This window comes from Neolamprologus brichardi, chromosome 2, assembly GCF_056152115.1.
Source record: "Neolamprologus brichardi isolate AB-2024 chromosome 2, ASM5615211v1, whole genome shotgun sequence".
Taxonomy (NCBI): domain Eukaryota; kingdom Metazoa; phylum Chordata; class Actinopteri; order Cichliformes; family Cichlidae; genus Neolamprologus; species Neolamprologus brichardi.
Genome location: NC_142105.1, coordinates 25,796,221 through 25,812,520, shown reverse-complemented (window position 1 = coordinate 25,812,520; position 16,300 = coordinate 25,796,221). Strand labels below are relative to the sequence as shown.

The following is a 16,300-nucleotide window of genomic DNA, read 5'->3' as shown; positions in this document are numbered from 1 at the left end:
GGATCTGACTAACACTGTTGATTTAACCTTTCACCTCCTGCTGCAGTCTCTGTGACCTCCATCCTGACCTTTTTTTGTCTTGCTGTGCAAACTGCAGCTCTGCTGTGTTTCTGCACTGAGCTGCGCTGCCTGGAGATCACGCCCGGTGACAAAGAGTTTGTTCTGGCCGAGGGCTCCTCTCTTACCCTTACCTGCAGCGGCTCAGGGGAGACCACGTGGAAGTTTAAGATGGACGACGTGCCGTACTTTCAGCTGGAACCATCTAAACTGGGTCACCAGAGTTACGAGATCGTGCAAAGCGGAGCCACATCCAGCGTTCTGACGTTGTTCAATGTGAGCTGGAAGCACACGGGCGTGTATCAGTGCATTGATCAGCGCACTCGAGACACAGAGGAGGTGGCTGTGTTTGTCCCAGGTGGGGCCTGGTGTGCTTACCTTTGGTTTACCTTCCTGATTTAGAGTTTGCAAAGCTAACTGTACAGTACAACTGAAAAAAAACTGTCTAAATTCCATGCTGCATGTAAATAAAGAGCTTCTGAAAACACTGTGATTTTGAAAGCGCTCTGAAGAAGAGTAGGGTGAAAAACCTCCAGGAAGTTCTTTGAGGAAGATGCAGTAAATCAATAGAAAAATATTTTTTGTCATAAAAAATGTGTCTGTCTGCAGATCCTGACGTGTGGTTCATAGAGAGCTCTCACGGCATGGTAACAAAGACCAGTGAAGAAAGCACCATCCCCTGTGTGGTCACCAATCCAAAAATCACTGTCACCTTGCACGAGAGGGACACTGACATACCCGTAAGTGGGGTGTATGTTCCTAGTGAGGGCTACAAGGCGGCGGTGGAGGACAGGAATTACGTGTGTCGGGGAGAGCTGAACGAGGAAGTGCGAGAGTCTCAGGCCTTCTATGTCTTCAGCATTGTGGGTAGGTGTTCAGGTTGAAGAGCTTGTTTTAGAAATAGCTCTTTCCAACTTAATAACTTGATCACCCTTAGTGCAGACATTATTGTTTAGTTACATTACATTACCACACCCTTTTCACTTCTCCCTTGTGTTTTCTCTTCTCGTCCCAGTCCCAGAGGCCATTGACGCCTACATCAATGCCTCGAAGACGGTCCTGAAGCAGGGTGAACCACTGACAGTAAACTGCACAGTGCACGGAGTGGAGCTGGTGAATTTTTCTTGGGATATTCCCAATAGAGGGGTGAGTAGGAGTGGAGCAGAACAAGCGCTATTGTTCCGTTTTCCCTTTGTGATCACTCTCAGGCCTCTGGACCAAGCCCAAATTATATCAAGATGTTGAGACACACCTCATAGTTTTTATTCTGCTGTGAAACTTTACTCACAGCTCACATTAGGCTGGTATTGTAATAACTGGGTCTCTGTAGGTCCTTGTTTGGATAACAGCGAAGCTGAAATGTTTCCATTTTATCTTTGATGATGAAGTTTTATTTTTATGGCTTTATTAGAACATGTTTTAAAACAAACTCACAGCTTTTCCTGCAAAAATAAGAGCTCACTGAAAGTCCGATATTAAAACACATCTTATTCTTGTACTTGTCTCTAAGCTTGACTTCTATGAGCCACTGACTGATGTCCTGTCCCCCACGAGCATGCGCTCCTGCCTGGTCTTCTCCCAGGCCACGGTGGACCACAGTGGAAAATATGTCTGCCATGTCCATGAGGGCATACAAGACCAGAGCGCCTCTGCCAGCGTCAACATCACTGTGCTTGGTAAGATAAAACCCCCCCTTGCACACCCCCAACCTTTCTCCCACCTTCCTCCCACACACACACATAGACATAGACACAAAAGTAAAACAAACTGATGCTGTGCAGATTATTATTACGTTTTGCTGACATAGGAAAGACTGCTTATTATGTCAACCTCTGGATGTTACGGTTGGAGAGGAGTTACTTTTAAAGGAAATGAAGATCACTTCTCTTTGTTTTTCTTCAAAGTGTGAAATAAACTTTTGACACGGTGTGGATCCCTCGAGTGATACATTGAGAAACAGAGCTGTAAATCAGTGGGTACAGCAACTTTATATTTAGACTCACAGTGTTTATGTCACTGGGGTTTGACTTCAAATGTTAACATACAGTAAGTCAGCATCTTAGCTGCTAAGGTAAGCGGGATTCATCATATGGTACTTCTCTTAATGCTCTGTCTCCTGACCGTCACTGCATGCCGTATAGGTCAGTTAATGCTTATTCCACCTGCACTGAGGTGTGTTATATTTATACAAGCTCCAAGCTCCATGTTTAGTAGAGACAGGAGGCCAGGACAGTTTAATGGTGGACACTGGACATCTCAGTGGAAAAGATGCATAGTGTCTAACCACAGAGGTTCAAGAATGTAGAGCAGCAGTACAGAAGCAGCTTAATAAATGGTTTTGTACAGAGAAATGGTCACATCAAAAAGCCTTAGACCAAGAAAAGCAGTCTGAATAGAAACACAGGGAAAAGTAGTGCCCAGCTATGTGAAACTAGAAAGTACCTTTTAGGACTTTTCTTTTTATTCTCTGGCCTGCAGAGTTTTGGTCTTGGTTCAGTCTCACTGCTCTCATGGACAAAATCTTTGGTTGCAAAAATATCAGTGGAGAGTAGGTATTGTGCAAAAGTCTTGAGCCACCTCTTATTTCTTTATATTTTGCTTCCTAGGAGACAGACTTGCTTTGAATTTCTTTTAAAGTGGTCTTGAGTAATAGTTTTCCAGGCTTCCTTAAGATGAAAATTAAGAAGTTTTTGTTTTGATACCGGCTGCTTTTCCAACTCATTTTCTGTCCAATTTTAAATTGTATTTTGAAGCATCATCCTGTTGTTGTTGTTGTTGTTGTTGTTGTTGTTGTTGTTGTTGCTACCATTTCTGGTTAAAGCTATGAAAAATTCCAAAGATAACACAGTTTGACAGACATAAAATAGTATTTTTGCACTTTTTTGCACCGACAAAGTGATTCCCAAAGAGGCTTTAGCCAAAAACTGGGAATACCTAAGCAGGATGTGCAGCATGTCCTTAAAAAAATTGAAGAAACCTGAATAAGAGAAGAATAAAAGAGAAGACACAGGCCTAAAACATATCCTAGAGCAGATGAACAGGACCTGAAAGTCATGCCTTTAAGAAATAGGAAAACAATCCAACAAAGACCTGAAGCAGGATCTGAGAGATGCATCTTTGCCTTTATTTGATCCATCTATTGTTCTCTGATGCCTCATCATAATGGTCTCAGTGGTAGAAGCCATTCTTTAGGAAAGGAAATGAGGAAAAGACTCGAGTATGCCAAATTACACACACAAGCTGGACTGAAAATCAGTGGCAACGGGACTTGAGCAGTGAGAGTCTACAGCCATCTGTAGAATACAGCTGATACTCTGTCATGAAACAAAAGGCGCCAATATCTAAGAATAACCTTGAATGTTCATTAAGTAGTCTGAGAGAACTATTCCTGAAGAATACTTGCTGTACCTCTCAGAATGTTTGCACATGCATCAATAAGTCACTACATGTGTTTTCTAATAATTTACTACATTTAGTGCATTGCATATATACGTTGCTCTTTTTCTTGTTAGAAAACGGCTTTGTGGACATCAAACCGCCTCAGCAACGAAACATTTCAGTCAAGCTACAAGAGAACGTGGAGCTGAGAGTGGCGATGGAGGCGTACCCTCCCCCACAGGTTTACTGGACCAAGGATGGCGCCACCATCAAGGGAGACAAAATCATCAACACGAGACAAGAGCATGAAATAAGGTAGAACATCCAACCAGTATTTAGTTTCACGCACACCACAAAGCACCCAAACACGTCCACGGCCTTGATACATTTAAACAATTAGCACAGGACCTATGATAGGGCGACAGCCTCCACAGGTCAGTCTGCTCCTGTCAGTCATCGCCAGATAAGGGTCTCCACGGAGAGAAACACGATACCCTCTGGAGGGCTGGACACCATCGTTCATCACACAGGAACCATAAACACCAAATGCTTGTCACAACTTACTGAGTTGTGTCTTTCAAACGGATGTCAAATAAAGCTTAAATTTGAAGGCCATGTTTTCACATTCCTGCCAACACACATTAAATATCTAAGTGAGATATCAACCGCAGGGATGATGATAGGTAGTTAGAAAGAAACAACCCATGTTAACGAGTTCCATGAAGTCTCCAGCTGTAATAAATAAGAAAAAGAAACATCAAGATGTTTTTTTTTCTAGTGGTTCACAAATAGAGAGACAAGGTCACCACCTCCATGCTGACAGCTATGTACAACACATGAGACAAAACTGTCATGTCCTCTGATAATGAGGTACATCATAAACATTACATCTTCTTTTGTGTTGTTTAAAAAATCAAACAACAAACACGATAACAAAGAAAGCTTAATTCCACTATAGTGTAGTGTAAACTCATCAGCTGGTGCCATCACAGAGTTTCTACCAGATATTTTCATTTAAACCCGTCCTTCTTGTGCACAGTGTTTTTGCTTCTTAATATTTTCATATCTCACAAAGTCTCTTGAAGACTTTAGAAATTAGTTTGCTCTCATATCTAAAGAACAGTTCATTTAGTGTTCAGCCCCATTTCCACAAAAGCTGGAACGCTGTATGAAATGTAAATACAAACAGAATTCAATGATTTAGAAATTTCATATAACCACATTTTTTTTCACAACAGAACATGAAAAACATAATTAATATTTAAATTCACAATTTTTTTTACATAAAAGTAAAATTTAAAAAATGATTTTACACATGGATCATTGCATTTTGTTTTTATTTACATTTTAAACAGCGTTGCTGCTTTTTGGTTTAAGAATGTTTTGTCTCTTATTAAAGTAGATCTGATTAAATTTGTAACTTTTTCCCAGTCAGCTTTGATTTACATTTGTCCAGACAAATAGTCAACATTTTCAGTACTGGAAGAAAAGGAATTTTATTTTTTAAAAATGAATTTCTTTTCCCTCAGGTATGTCAGTGTCCTCACCTTGGTGAGGGTGAGGACAGACCAGAAGGGCCTCTACACTGTCCTTGTTACCAATGGAGATGACTTAAAGGAAATGACCTTTGACCTGGAGGTCCAAGGTGAGCCTTTTTTTTTAAGTTAAAACTTTCCCACGTGTTTTGTGTGGTGTTTTATATTTTTTGACCGACTGTCTGAAAGTGGTGTTTGTGAATGGAAAAAACTGAGGACAGATTGTGTTTTTCTCCGAGTCAGCAATGATTAATGGCTGCTGCCACCCTGTGTTTAGTTCCCGCTCAGATTAAAGACCTGACCGACCACAGTCTCCCAGGGAAAAGACACTTGGTGACCTGTGTTGCAGAAGGGGTGCCAGCCCCAACCATACAGTGGTACAGCTGTGGCAGCATGCTCAAGTGAGTCCCTACCACCCATTTCCCCATTGAACTGTCACAGAAGGAACACTAGGGGGCTGACCAAAACACCCTTTACTTTCAGTGCGTCTGTTTTTGACTGGAAATATTTCGCCCTCCGATCTAATGTTCTTCTGCAGGTGTAGCAACCAGACAGAGGTGTGGAAGCCGCTGACACCAGAGCCAGAGGTGCTGAGCATCCATACGAACGTGAGCTACAATGAGACAAGAAAGGTCAGTCAGGTTCGCAGCCAGCTGACCTTTCAGACACCTCAGCAGGTCACAGTTCGGTGTGAGACCAGCAATCAAGAGGGGCTCATCAGCAGGCGGGACATCAAACTGGTATTCAGCTGTAGGTGTCATGTGATTTTTTTTATGTATATATATATTAGGGTAGATGAAAGGATATTATAGAAAATTATACTTTAAGTTTGTAATTTTTTTATTATATAAATATAGACTATGCCACTTTACTATTACATGGGTAAATGATAATATAGGATTAAATTAAATTGTATTTGGCTTAAACTGCACAAACACTATAGGAAAGTCTGATAAGTTTATAGAGACACAAAGCAAACTTTTTATCCTTTAGTGGACTGTATGTCTTATAAAAAACATAGCTTCATTTATACTTATAAATTAATTTCCAGCATGTGGAGATTCATGTTATTTATATTGTGTCTAATGTTCTGTGTCCTCTTGTCTATTGCAGCCCTTTTCTCCCAGGTGGCAGTGTTGGCTGCTGTTTTAGCCTTAGTGGTCATTGTTATCATGTCTTTCATCATCCTCATTGCAATCTGGAGGAAGGTAAGAGAAACTCAAACATTTTTTAGTTTCCATTTTTCAATTTTCCTTTCTTCAAAAGCAATGCTGTTTGTTCTCAGAAACCACGCTATGAGATCAGATGGAAGGTGATAGAATCTGTGAGCCAGGATGGACATGAGTATATCTACGTGGACCCCATCCACCTGCCCTATGACCTGGCCTGGGAAATGCGTCGTGACCACCTAGTGCTGGGTGAGATGATAAGCTAAGCTCAGCTAAAAAAAAATAGTCCTGATGGAAATCCTAATACCTTGCATGTGTGCAGTTTTAACTTAAATCTGCTCCCGTTCATACAAATTAGGGACAATCAACTTAATGAAGATCAGAAATTGCAGTGTTACGAATGATGCTTAAAACAAAGGCGACAACAGCAGTTGTAAAGCATCATAACACATTTAAATGGCATAACCAAATTAAATTAGATTAAACTATTAAAAAATAGTTTAAAAAAAAGGAAAAAAAGAAACAGAACAGAAAATGTCTTTGTAATTTTCTCCCACTACATTAAACCTTTTTAATAGAGGTTTTCCATAAATGGTAAAATATTATGTGCGGTTAAAAAAATATGAAAAAAATTATGTGGCACAAAGTTTTTAATCTATTAAAGCATCAACACACCGAGGATTGAACAAATATTTATTATCTTAGGCATTAAAATTAGCCTAGTCAACTGAGGACACTAATTCGTGGTTAGCTGCAGCTAAATTTTCAGCTTGCCACTTTTTATTTGTCTAAATAGAGGTATTTGCTTCCACAGACATTTTAAACTGGAGCTTTTGCCCGGTAGCTGTAGTGCTGTGGGTGGTTTGTGTTGTCTGGGAACAGTCGACACTGGAATACTAAACAAACCTTGTTAAACGTCTCTTATCAGCTCCAGCGGCACTTCATTTTTAAAGCTCTATTCACAGAGAGCTTTTAAACTTTCATGTTTAACGACTGACATATTCATAGTCAGCTGCTCACCAACAAACAGGACACATCTCAACATCGAGAAAAACATCATATGCTCTTAATAAATACTATTTATCTGCAATAATCTTCCCTTCCTCAGAAAATAACATACATTTGCTGACACTATTATTTTAGTTAAAAATGGTCTCCCTTACTTTTGCAGGGCCAATGTGGGCCCCATTCAGACTCTGTCCTTCTGAGCTCCTCTTTGTGTTTCAGGTCGCACTCTTGGATCAGGAGCGTTTGGCAGGGTGGTCGAGGCAACTGCATATGGTCTCACGCATTCGCAGTCCAGCACAAAGGTGGCAGTGAAAATGCTGAAATGTAAGCCCTACAATATAAAAACAAAGCAGAAAGCCATGTGCGTAATTTGTGTGAACAGTATATGGACCCCCGCATAGCTGTCAGATGTTGTGACACCAGTGCCATATTCCTGTGGGCTCAGAGAGAGCAGCAGCCCGCTGAGCTTTAGTTTGCTTGCCAGCCTGATTCAAGTCGTAGCTCACAGGTCATTGAGCAGTTTGGCAAAGACACAGTGTGTCCTGCTCTCAGGGTTCTTAGTTCTCTTGTTCTTGTAACTACTTCCAACTACCCTAAGTTTATGCATCTAATTTTTCCATCTTCTTCTTCCCTTCTTTTTCCCTCTTCTGACATCCAGCTACAGCCAGAAGGAGTGAAACTCAGGCCCTGATGTCAGAGTTAAAGATCATGAGTCATCTGGGTCCTCACCTCAACATCGTAAACTTGCTAGGGGCTTGCACCAAACATGGTGAGCATGCATCACAATGACAAACTGTGGAAAACTGCTTTGATACACATGTCTGTCTGCTCATTTTAGCTTTGTTTAATGCAAAAGGTACCGGATAATAGTGGTGAAGATTTGTTTAAGTCAAAGGCGGGAAGTTCAGTGGCATTTGGTGCTGGATTGGCCTATATTGTTTTTAACATTAAAGTCACAGAACATTTACCATCAAAATAATCAGTACAAAAGGTTACAAGTAAGGAAATGTGCTTTTAAGTAAGAAAATGTGGCTAATAGGAAATGATTTTTTAAATATAGAAAACTACAATTTTGGAAGTTTGTTTTTCTTGCCCAGAAACAAGTTTATTTCACTGGTCAAAGGAATAGAAAAGCCTTCTTGGCTTTCTTACACATGATTAAAAACAAAACTACTGGAAACTGAAAGCATAATAAAATGGACAAAATTAGGCAACCAAATAAAAATAAGGTTTTGAACCAGCCTGTTTGTTAGAAATTTGATGTTTAACCCATTTACAATAGCATGCTTTCTAAATGGACCTTTCTAAATGGCTCTTTATACTACCTCACCAGACTTCCTATACCCTTAAGTCTAACTTCTTAAAACAATGCTCTGATTTACCCTAAAATGGCATGCAATGCTTCTGAGTATTAGTTGTGACTCTACCATTTATAGCAAGAGGTTTCTCAGAATAATACCCTTGGAAATGTAAACTTTTGCTACATCTAATAGTGAATATATTCATATCACTACTGACTCTACTGACTCTACAACATAGAAAAAAGTATCCATTATTCTACTCCCACCCCACTCCTTTTGGGTAACAATGTGAGAACTCCTGCTCTAGATTATAGAATTCATATTACATTGCACTTTGGATAATGAGTTAATGAGTGTTGGCATGTCTTGCACTTAAAATAGCTGTGGAATTTCTTTAAAGAATGCTGAATGAAAGAAAACAGCCAAGTGCATTAACTGTAACACATCAGAGCTTACAAGTGTTTTTTGTACATCTAGAACAGCTGCTTTTGCAAAGAGAAGCAGCAAAAGAGAGTCCCTCAGTTAAATATGCTCAAAGCATAGAATCAACCACACAGTGAAAAAGTACTGTATAAAAGCTCTATATTTTTGAAAGTTATAGTTGATTTTATGAGGCATACATCATACATCAAAAAGTATAAAGAACATATTGTATTAATATTGTTATTGTTTTACTTCTTGTTCTCTGATCACAGGCCCTCTGTACCTGGTGACTGAGTACTGTCGCTATGGCGACCTGGTGGACTACCTGCACAGGAACAAGCACACGTTCCTGCAGTACTATGCTGAGAAAAACCAGGACTACAGCTGTCTCATCTCCAGAGGAAGCACCCCTCTCAGCCAGAGGAAAGGGTGAGCGAAGCAAACTGGATCTTTCAGAGCTGCACAAAGGGCCTTTTTGTATGATGTGGGAGGTTGTTTTTATTAAAACCTCCTCTGATGTACTTTGAAACATTTACTCATAGATAGGTAAATATACTTTATTGATTCCTAAGGGGATATTTTTCTGTTGTAAAGTTTCAGATGATGAAGGAGCATAAATAAACAAATATGCCTTTAAGGTCAGTTTAGTGCACTTTCTCAGGCACAATAAATATATATAAATATATATATATATCTCCATCCCTTCAGCTATGTGTCTTTCGGAAGTGAGAGTGATGGAGGATACATGGACATGAGCAAAGATGAGCCCTCAGTCTACGTTCCCATGCAAGAGCAGATAGATTCCATCAAATATGCAGATATCCAGCCTTCTCCGTATGAGGCTCTCTACCAACACGGCTTCTACCAGGAACAAGGTTTGATTTGAGCCAGTTTACCACTGTTTTAAAATCACTTTAACCATGATGGATGATGAACTCTGCCACTATAAGCTGTACTTCTGGTTGAAAAGCACAGTGCTTTACATATAATAGACTAATGAATACTTGTTTTCTTAACTGATCAAATGCTGGAGATAATGTACAGACAAATGTGGCAACATATAAAGAGCCTGATCTCTTTTTACCCCCATCACAAAAGACAATGTCTTCATTCATGTTCATCACCTTCCTTTTTTTTCTCCTGATGATCCTTTCACCTTGTCACTGTGTTCAGGAGTCAACAGATTAGACCTGGTGATCAGCGACTCTCCCAGTCTCACCTACGAAGATCTTTTAGGATTCAGCTACCAAGTGGCGAAGGGGATGGAGTTCCTTGCCTCTAAGAACGTATGATATTTTATAAAATACTCATCTCAACCTTCTAGATAACTGACATTTTGTGCCCATTTAAACAAATATAAAATTAGAAAATTAGTCTTAATTTTCCGATTATGTAGAGAAGAATTGGAAGCTTAGTTTAGCGTAAAAAAAAATTTTAAAAAGAGAAAAGAAACTGGAGAAAGCAGGTAGCCTGACTGTGTCAAAAGAAGACATAAGAAATAGAGATTGGCTAATCAGCATCCAAATTTGCAACGATATGTAAAAGCAACAATAGTGCTTATGTGGCAACCTCGTGATGATTACAACAGGTATATTCGTTTTGCTCCTCCGCAGTGTGTCCATCGTGACCTGGCTGCCAGGAACGTCCTGATCTGTGAGGGCAAGCTGGTGAAGATTTGTGATTTCGGCCTGGCCAGAGACATCATGCATGACTCCAACTACATCTCTAAAGGCAACGTAAGTATAAAAAAAAAACAGTGGTTTATGGAAAAACTTATGGAAAGTTATTCTATTCTGTTCTGACAATTTTTCACCTGTTTTGGCTTTTTATCTGCGTATAACAGAAATTTAATAGCAGCAAATAAATTCTAGCTGGACTCTTTTAGCCCTCCTGACTGTTGCATGTTTCAAATTAGGAACAGTGGTTCTTTAATAAGATGTGTTTCTTCTTTTATTCAGACTTTCCTTCCCTTGAAGTGGATGGCACCTGAAAGCATTTTCCATAATTTGTATACCACCCTAAGCGATGTGTGGTCATATGGCATTCTTCTTTGGGAGATTTTCACACTGGGTCAGTTCAGGCTCACTCACATCAACACACAAAAAGCTTTTAGTCCTACTACTGAAGTGCTGTATTCATATTATACAAGAGAATCACCTTATTTGTAAGTGGTAATGTAGGACGCTTTGTTCCTATGTTCCCTCTAATTTTTCATGTGTCTGAGCGAACACGCAAACTCCCTGAGCGATCTCGTGGATCACTGTGAGCAACAGCAGACGTGTGCACTGTGGTCACGCCAGCATCCAAGTTACATGGTTTATTATTATATTTATTATTTATTATTAAAATAATCAAATTATAGCATTTACATTTATGTTAGACTACTTCTAATTAACTGCTTTAGCCCACTTACAATGAAAATTTAAAAAAAATTTGTTCATGACCTGTGCAGTCTGTTAACACTATTGGAAGTAAAAAAAATAACTTGAACTCCAATTTTGAAAACAAAACTTTTTTTTTCTTTTTCTTTTTTATAAAGCTCAGACTTGTACAGTATATAATGACCAATGTTGGGCAATTAATTATATAGTTACTTCTTCAAAAAAGTAACTGAGTTATGCAAACGCAAAAGCATTTTTGCAGCTGTTTACCTAAAAATGCAGCCAAGGCGGTTTTTTAAATAAACATTTCAAACTATTTACAGAACAATCAGCTGTTCTGCATCAAATTTGATGCCACACAAATTATTTGTGCCAGTCCAAAAAATAATTTCTGTCCACTATGAGATAAAGGAGAACAACAGCCTGATGCCTGCAGGCCTGGGGAGATGTATCACTCCTGTAACACCTGTAACATTCAGCAGTCGCCTCATTGTTCTGACACACACAACAAAACTATTGACTACACTACACACTAACTACACAAGATTTGCGTTAAACGTCGAAAATCTCTCACATCTCAAAACACCTCCGTCACTCCTAAAACTTCTCCCTTCCTAAACAACTAAATGCCTTGTTGCCATATCATTTTTTGATTGGTCGACATGGTACATTTTTCCACCAATAGGAAAGGGTGGGATTTTTTTGGTTTTGTTTTGCTCACAGGCGGAGAGTGCTTTCGAGCGTTATAAAACGCAGTTTTTATCGTTTCTTCCACAGTAAATATAAACAACGATAGTATTCAGGAAGAAAACCAAACATTGCATATATTTTTATCATAACTCTGGTTTTACGTGGCCTATCAACGCAATTTAAAAACTGGTATAAAGTCCACACTTTTTCCGTCAATTGTTCCATCTGTCCTGCTCACATCTCCAATGGTTGTACACGCTGTCATTAACGTGGCTTCACTCCATATCAGCCACACCGCTTTGCTAGCTAATACACCGCTAAAACACCAAGCACATAAGGACGCTGTCATAGCCTGTCAGCGACGTTGATTAGCTGCGTATATACGAGTGTGAATTGCATTATAGGCTGAACTATGGGGTAAGGTGGCATCGTTCTGATCCCATACGGGAGCAGCCAGTTACTTACTGACTAACACTGCAAAACAGAATTGTTAAAGTATTAATCTTAATTTCAATTCAGGTTAGAATTTTTTTTTTTTTTTGTGCGCAACGCAGATTTTCTGTGCGCAGAGACCGTGCCAGCAGTGCACAATTGCGCACACGTGCAGCTTAGAGGGAACATTGCTTGTACTGAACATTTAAACCTGCTTGGTCTTTTGAAGCTTGTCACACAAACTGTCCTGGACTCTTTACGCACTTCTCTATCCTAAAGTGTAACCAATAAAGAGACATACTATTTCCATGTGACAGTAAAGGAGAGTATAGGAGGCCATGGCAAATCTTCTGTTCTATGTCTGATTGCAAGTACGTACCAGTTCCTTTGAAGCTTCATATGAGGTCAATCTTCCAATTAGGCACAGTCAAGCTTTGAAATCAGCATTTCCTTACTCAGAGTATTGTGAGTTTTTTGTTGTTTGTTTTTCAGCGTTCTTTCACCATTTTTTTTAAAGTACCATGAAAACAAAGTTGACAGTTTGTAGGATATGCACTTGTAAGCAAGCGTGATGAAAACATACAATCCACTTTTGTAAGCGAGACACTTACGAAATTATCTGTATTTCCTTGTCCTAATGTGAAATTAACTGGACTTTATGGGTCAATTTTTCTCACAGATCTGGGTCAGAATAAATACTTTACTGAAGTTGAAATAATAAGTCAGTGTTCTGCTTCTTGGAAAACACATTAAATTCACTCAATGTCTCAGTGTCTCATAGGCTGAAACAATGTAATTCTGTGTGCAAGGTTGCATTATGTTAGATACAGATCTCAATTAGATTCCTAGCCTTTGCTTCTGATTTCTAAGTCAGCTTTTGAATGATCTCAAATGTTCTCTGCAGGAGGGACCCCCTACCCTGATTTGCCCATGAATGAATTATTCTACAGTGCTTTGAAGAGAGGCTACCGAATGGCCAAACCCACCCATGCCTCTGATGAAGTGTGAGTCTCACTGTCACCTTGACATTTTCTTGCCTTTTCAACAACTTTTGAAAAGAAACACACTTATTTCCTTATTTCATGTTGCTCGTGTTGCAGTTATGAGATTATGAAGAAATGCTGGGATGAAAAGTATGAGAAAAGGCCCGAGTTCTCATTTCTGGTCCACAGCGTGGGGAATATGCTGACGGACAGCTATAAAAAGGTACATAATAACACTTCCTAGTAGCTGGATGAGATATTGGCAAGCATTCAAGTACTTTACATTGGTGCAATTTCACAGTAATTTCACTTTAACCTTAAAATTGTACTTCAGTTTTATGGTTCTATTTTTATGCTTCTGCTTCAGCCAAACTCAGATGGAAATCTGGTGTTTTTTAAGCTCTTTTTCAGTCACCTTATGACATTAGCAATAATAGTTACTTGTTTTTTATTCTTTAAAATAAAGCAGTTTCACACTAAACCCTAACCCTTTCTTTTATTCAGTATTTGTATTACCTCCCACCAATACAGTGATTTAAAAATATTTTTTACAGTCTTTTACAGTCATTTACCATTAATACATATTATAGTAACACATATTACATATGTTGCAAGTGTTTTCAGAAAGTGTTGGCAATATAACCTCAAAATGAAATCACTATATTTAAAAATCTTTCTAACAATTTTGATATTTTTGACAAACAGAAAACAGAATAGAAATACTGAATGATTTATTTAGTAATATTTTATTTCTTCAAGTAAGTAATAATAAGTAAATGAATGACATTTTCCATGCTTTTATTTTTCTAATGAGCTAATGTCACCAATGCCACACTACCTACCTTGAAGTGTGAAGCAAGGTGCCAAAAGCAGCAGCATCATAGAGCAGTAGTTGCACTCCATATGACAGCTCTTCCTGTTATATGGAGTGCAACTAGTGACTTGGAGAGTATTGATGTAGCTCTCTTTTGAATATATTAAATCATCATCAGAGGTTGAAGAAATTACCCCTTCCTGAGTTTAGGTTTGTCACAGTCAATAAGAAACACAAGTAATTTCACTAAAATGCTCATCATCATTCTTCTTACAAGCTCATCAGACTGCTCCTACGCTGTTAAGGTAATCAAACTCTCTCTCCTGACAACAGAGATACAACCAAGCCAATGAAAACTTCACGAAGAGTGACCACCCGGCAGTCGCCCGCACCAAACCTCGGCTGACCTCACCCTTTCCAATCGCCAACCCAGCATTTGGCACCCCATCTCCTGTCACACTCCAGTCTCCACTGGATGCCTACAACCAAAACTCAAGGCCTAGACAAGACTTCAGACAAGAGGCACAGGAAGTCATACCGTCATACAACGAGTACATCATTCCCATTCCGGACCCGAAGCCAGAAGACGCTTTCACTGACGTGCCATCAGAAAGTCCTGGAAGGTACAGAGTCACTGAAAGGATGCTGCAAATGTGTGCCAAGAGCAGGGATTGAAACAAAGATGAATTTGTGTTTGCTTAACCCAAGCAGTTTTTTCATCCAAACACCCACTCATCCAGATGTTGAGCTGAAACAATAGCCGTATTATGGAGAAGTGTTTTTACTGCTTAGATAAACACACACTCAGCATTAATGAGAAAATGAATGTTTGAACCACCAAAGTTTTAGTTTTAGTCACATTTAACTTGAACATAGATTTTTTTTCCCAGTTTGGGAGTGATCCAAACCAGTGATGGAAATGTTTTTGTTTTATATTTGACTTAGAAGTCTTACCTTGTAACCTTTGTCCAAGATCACTGACACAGATCACTGATTTTTTTTTAGATCGTATTTGGTAATAAAAACCAAATAAACATCCACCATTTAGCTGGCATATGAAAATAATATATACGGATATAATAAGACAGCTAGCACCTTGGGCTTTTATACCACCAATATATGTTTTGGTGGTTTTTATGAACCTTTTTGTGTTCATGTTGAAATACTTCATCTAGAACAACACCTCAAAAAGAGCTGTCTGTGTACGACTTTGTGATTAAATGCACTGTGTGAACTTGTGAATGTTTTTTTTCACCTTCAGCTCTGTGGGTGTGGGTGAGGAGACCGACTCCATATCTCAGGACACTGCTGACACCCTTCCAGAGGAGGACCGGCTGGAAGAGACCAGCGAGAGAGACGCTCTGTTGGGCTCCTCCGGGACACCCGAGGTAGAAGACAGCTTCCTGTAGCCAGATTTAGGAGCCCAGAGGAAACAGATTTCCTTTCTGGGGCTGAAAAGGGAACGTGAATAAACTAAAATGTAGCAAAGTAGAGACTGAGATGGAAATCTCTGTATTTTCACTAAGCACACAGAAAGTTTCTTCTTTTGTTTTTTAACTACAAGTAAACTACAAAATTGTCTTCTGTCATTCGGTTGTATGTATTAGGAAACTTGCTACAAATTAATGCGGTACCCTCCTCACAATTTACACTTCGTTTACAACGTGTAGTGAGGCTTATGAGGCCTTATTAAATAAGTGCTTTATCTTTTAGATAACTAATCAACAACTGTTCCCAATATTCACTGTTCAAAAGTAGGCTGCATTTCCTTTTTTTAAAAAGTACGAAATCATTGACACAATATTGTGAGAAAACCTCGAATCCATTTTTCTGTGTAGATTTTGTCCACGTCACAACAGGCTTAAATGGCTGATTGAAGGCAACTAGACTTCTATTTAGGTTTCTGAAGACATTTCACCTCTCGTCTGAAAGGCTCCTTGGAGGTAGTCCAAAGAGTTGCTCAACCAACCTTTAATCATGTGAGTTCTTAGGATCACCAGACCCAAGGCATGGATCAAAGTGTGAGTTTCACCCATGTTTCCCTAATGACTCACATGATGAGGACCACCTACAGGTGACAACCAGGCTAGAGGTTAAAGACCTGCTAGCCACCAGTGTGTGAATGTGAG

The 16,300-nt window shown here is 39.2% G+C and overlaps 1 protein-coding gene across 1 annotated transcript in view; it reads left to right on the top strand.

The window, feature by feature from the left end:
* The window catches only part of pdgfrb (platelet-derived growth factor receptor, beta polypeptide), a 28,046-nt gene extending 11,771 nt beyond the window's left edge, over nucleotides 1-16,275 (top strand). The window contains exons 3-23 of the mRNA XM_087849345.1: nucleotides 98-415; nucleotides 667-924; nucleotides 1,073-1,203; nucleotides 1,568-1,733; nucleotides 3,570-3,750; nucleotides 4,965-5,080; nucleotides 5,248-5,371; nucleotides 5,509-5,720; nucleotides 6,084-6,178; nucleotides 6,256-6,388; nucleotides 7,367-7,471; nucleotides 7,806-7,916; nucleotides 9,144-9,300; nucleotides 9,580-9,746; nucleotides 10,045-10,157; nucleotides 10,485-10,607; nucleotides 10,830-10,941; nucleotides 13,279-13,378; nucleotides 13,475-13,580; nucleotides 14,505-14,794; nucleotides 15,433-16,275. Coding sequence (XP_087705471.1) covers nucleotides 98-415; nucleotides 667-924; nucleotides 1,073-1,203; nucleotides 1,568-1,733; nucleotides 3,570-3,750; nucleotides 4,965-5,080; nucleotides 5,248-5,371; nucleotides 5,509-5,720; nucleotides 6,084-6,178; nucleotides 6,256-6,388; nucleotides 7,367-7,471; nucleotides 7,806-7,916; nucleotides 9,144-9,300; nucleotides 9,580-9,746; nucleotides 10,045-10,157; nucleotides 10,485-10,607; nucleotides 10,830-10,941; nucleotides 13,279-13,378; nucleotides 13,475-13,580; nucleotides 14,505-14,794; nucleotides 15,433-15,580 — 3,266 coding nt within the window. The 3' untranslated portion in view covers nucleotides 15,581-16,275. The remainder of the gene's footprint in view (nucleotides 1-97; nucleotides 416-666; nucleotides 925-1,072; nucleotides 1,204-1,567; nucleotides 1,734-3,569; nucleotides 3,751-4,964; nucleotides 5,081-5,247; nucleotides 5,372-5,508; nucleotides 5,721-6,083; nucleotides 6,179-6,255; nucleotides 6,389-7,366; nucleotides 7,472-7,805; nucleotides 7,917-9,143; nucleotides 9,301-9,579; nucleotides 9,747-10,044; nucleotides 10,158-10,484; nucleotides 10,608-10,829; nucleotides 10,942-13,278; nucleotides 13,379-13,474; nucleotides 13,581-14,504; nucleotides 14,795-15,432) is intronic.
* The last annotated feature ends 25 nt before the right edge of the window (nucleotides 16,276-16,300 follow it).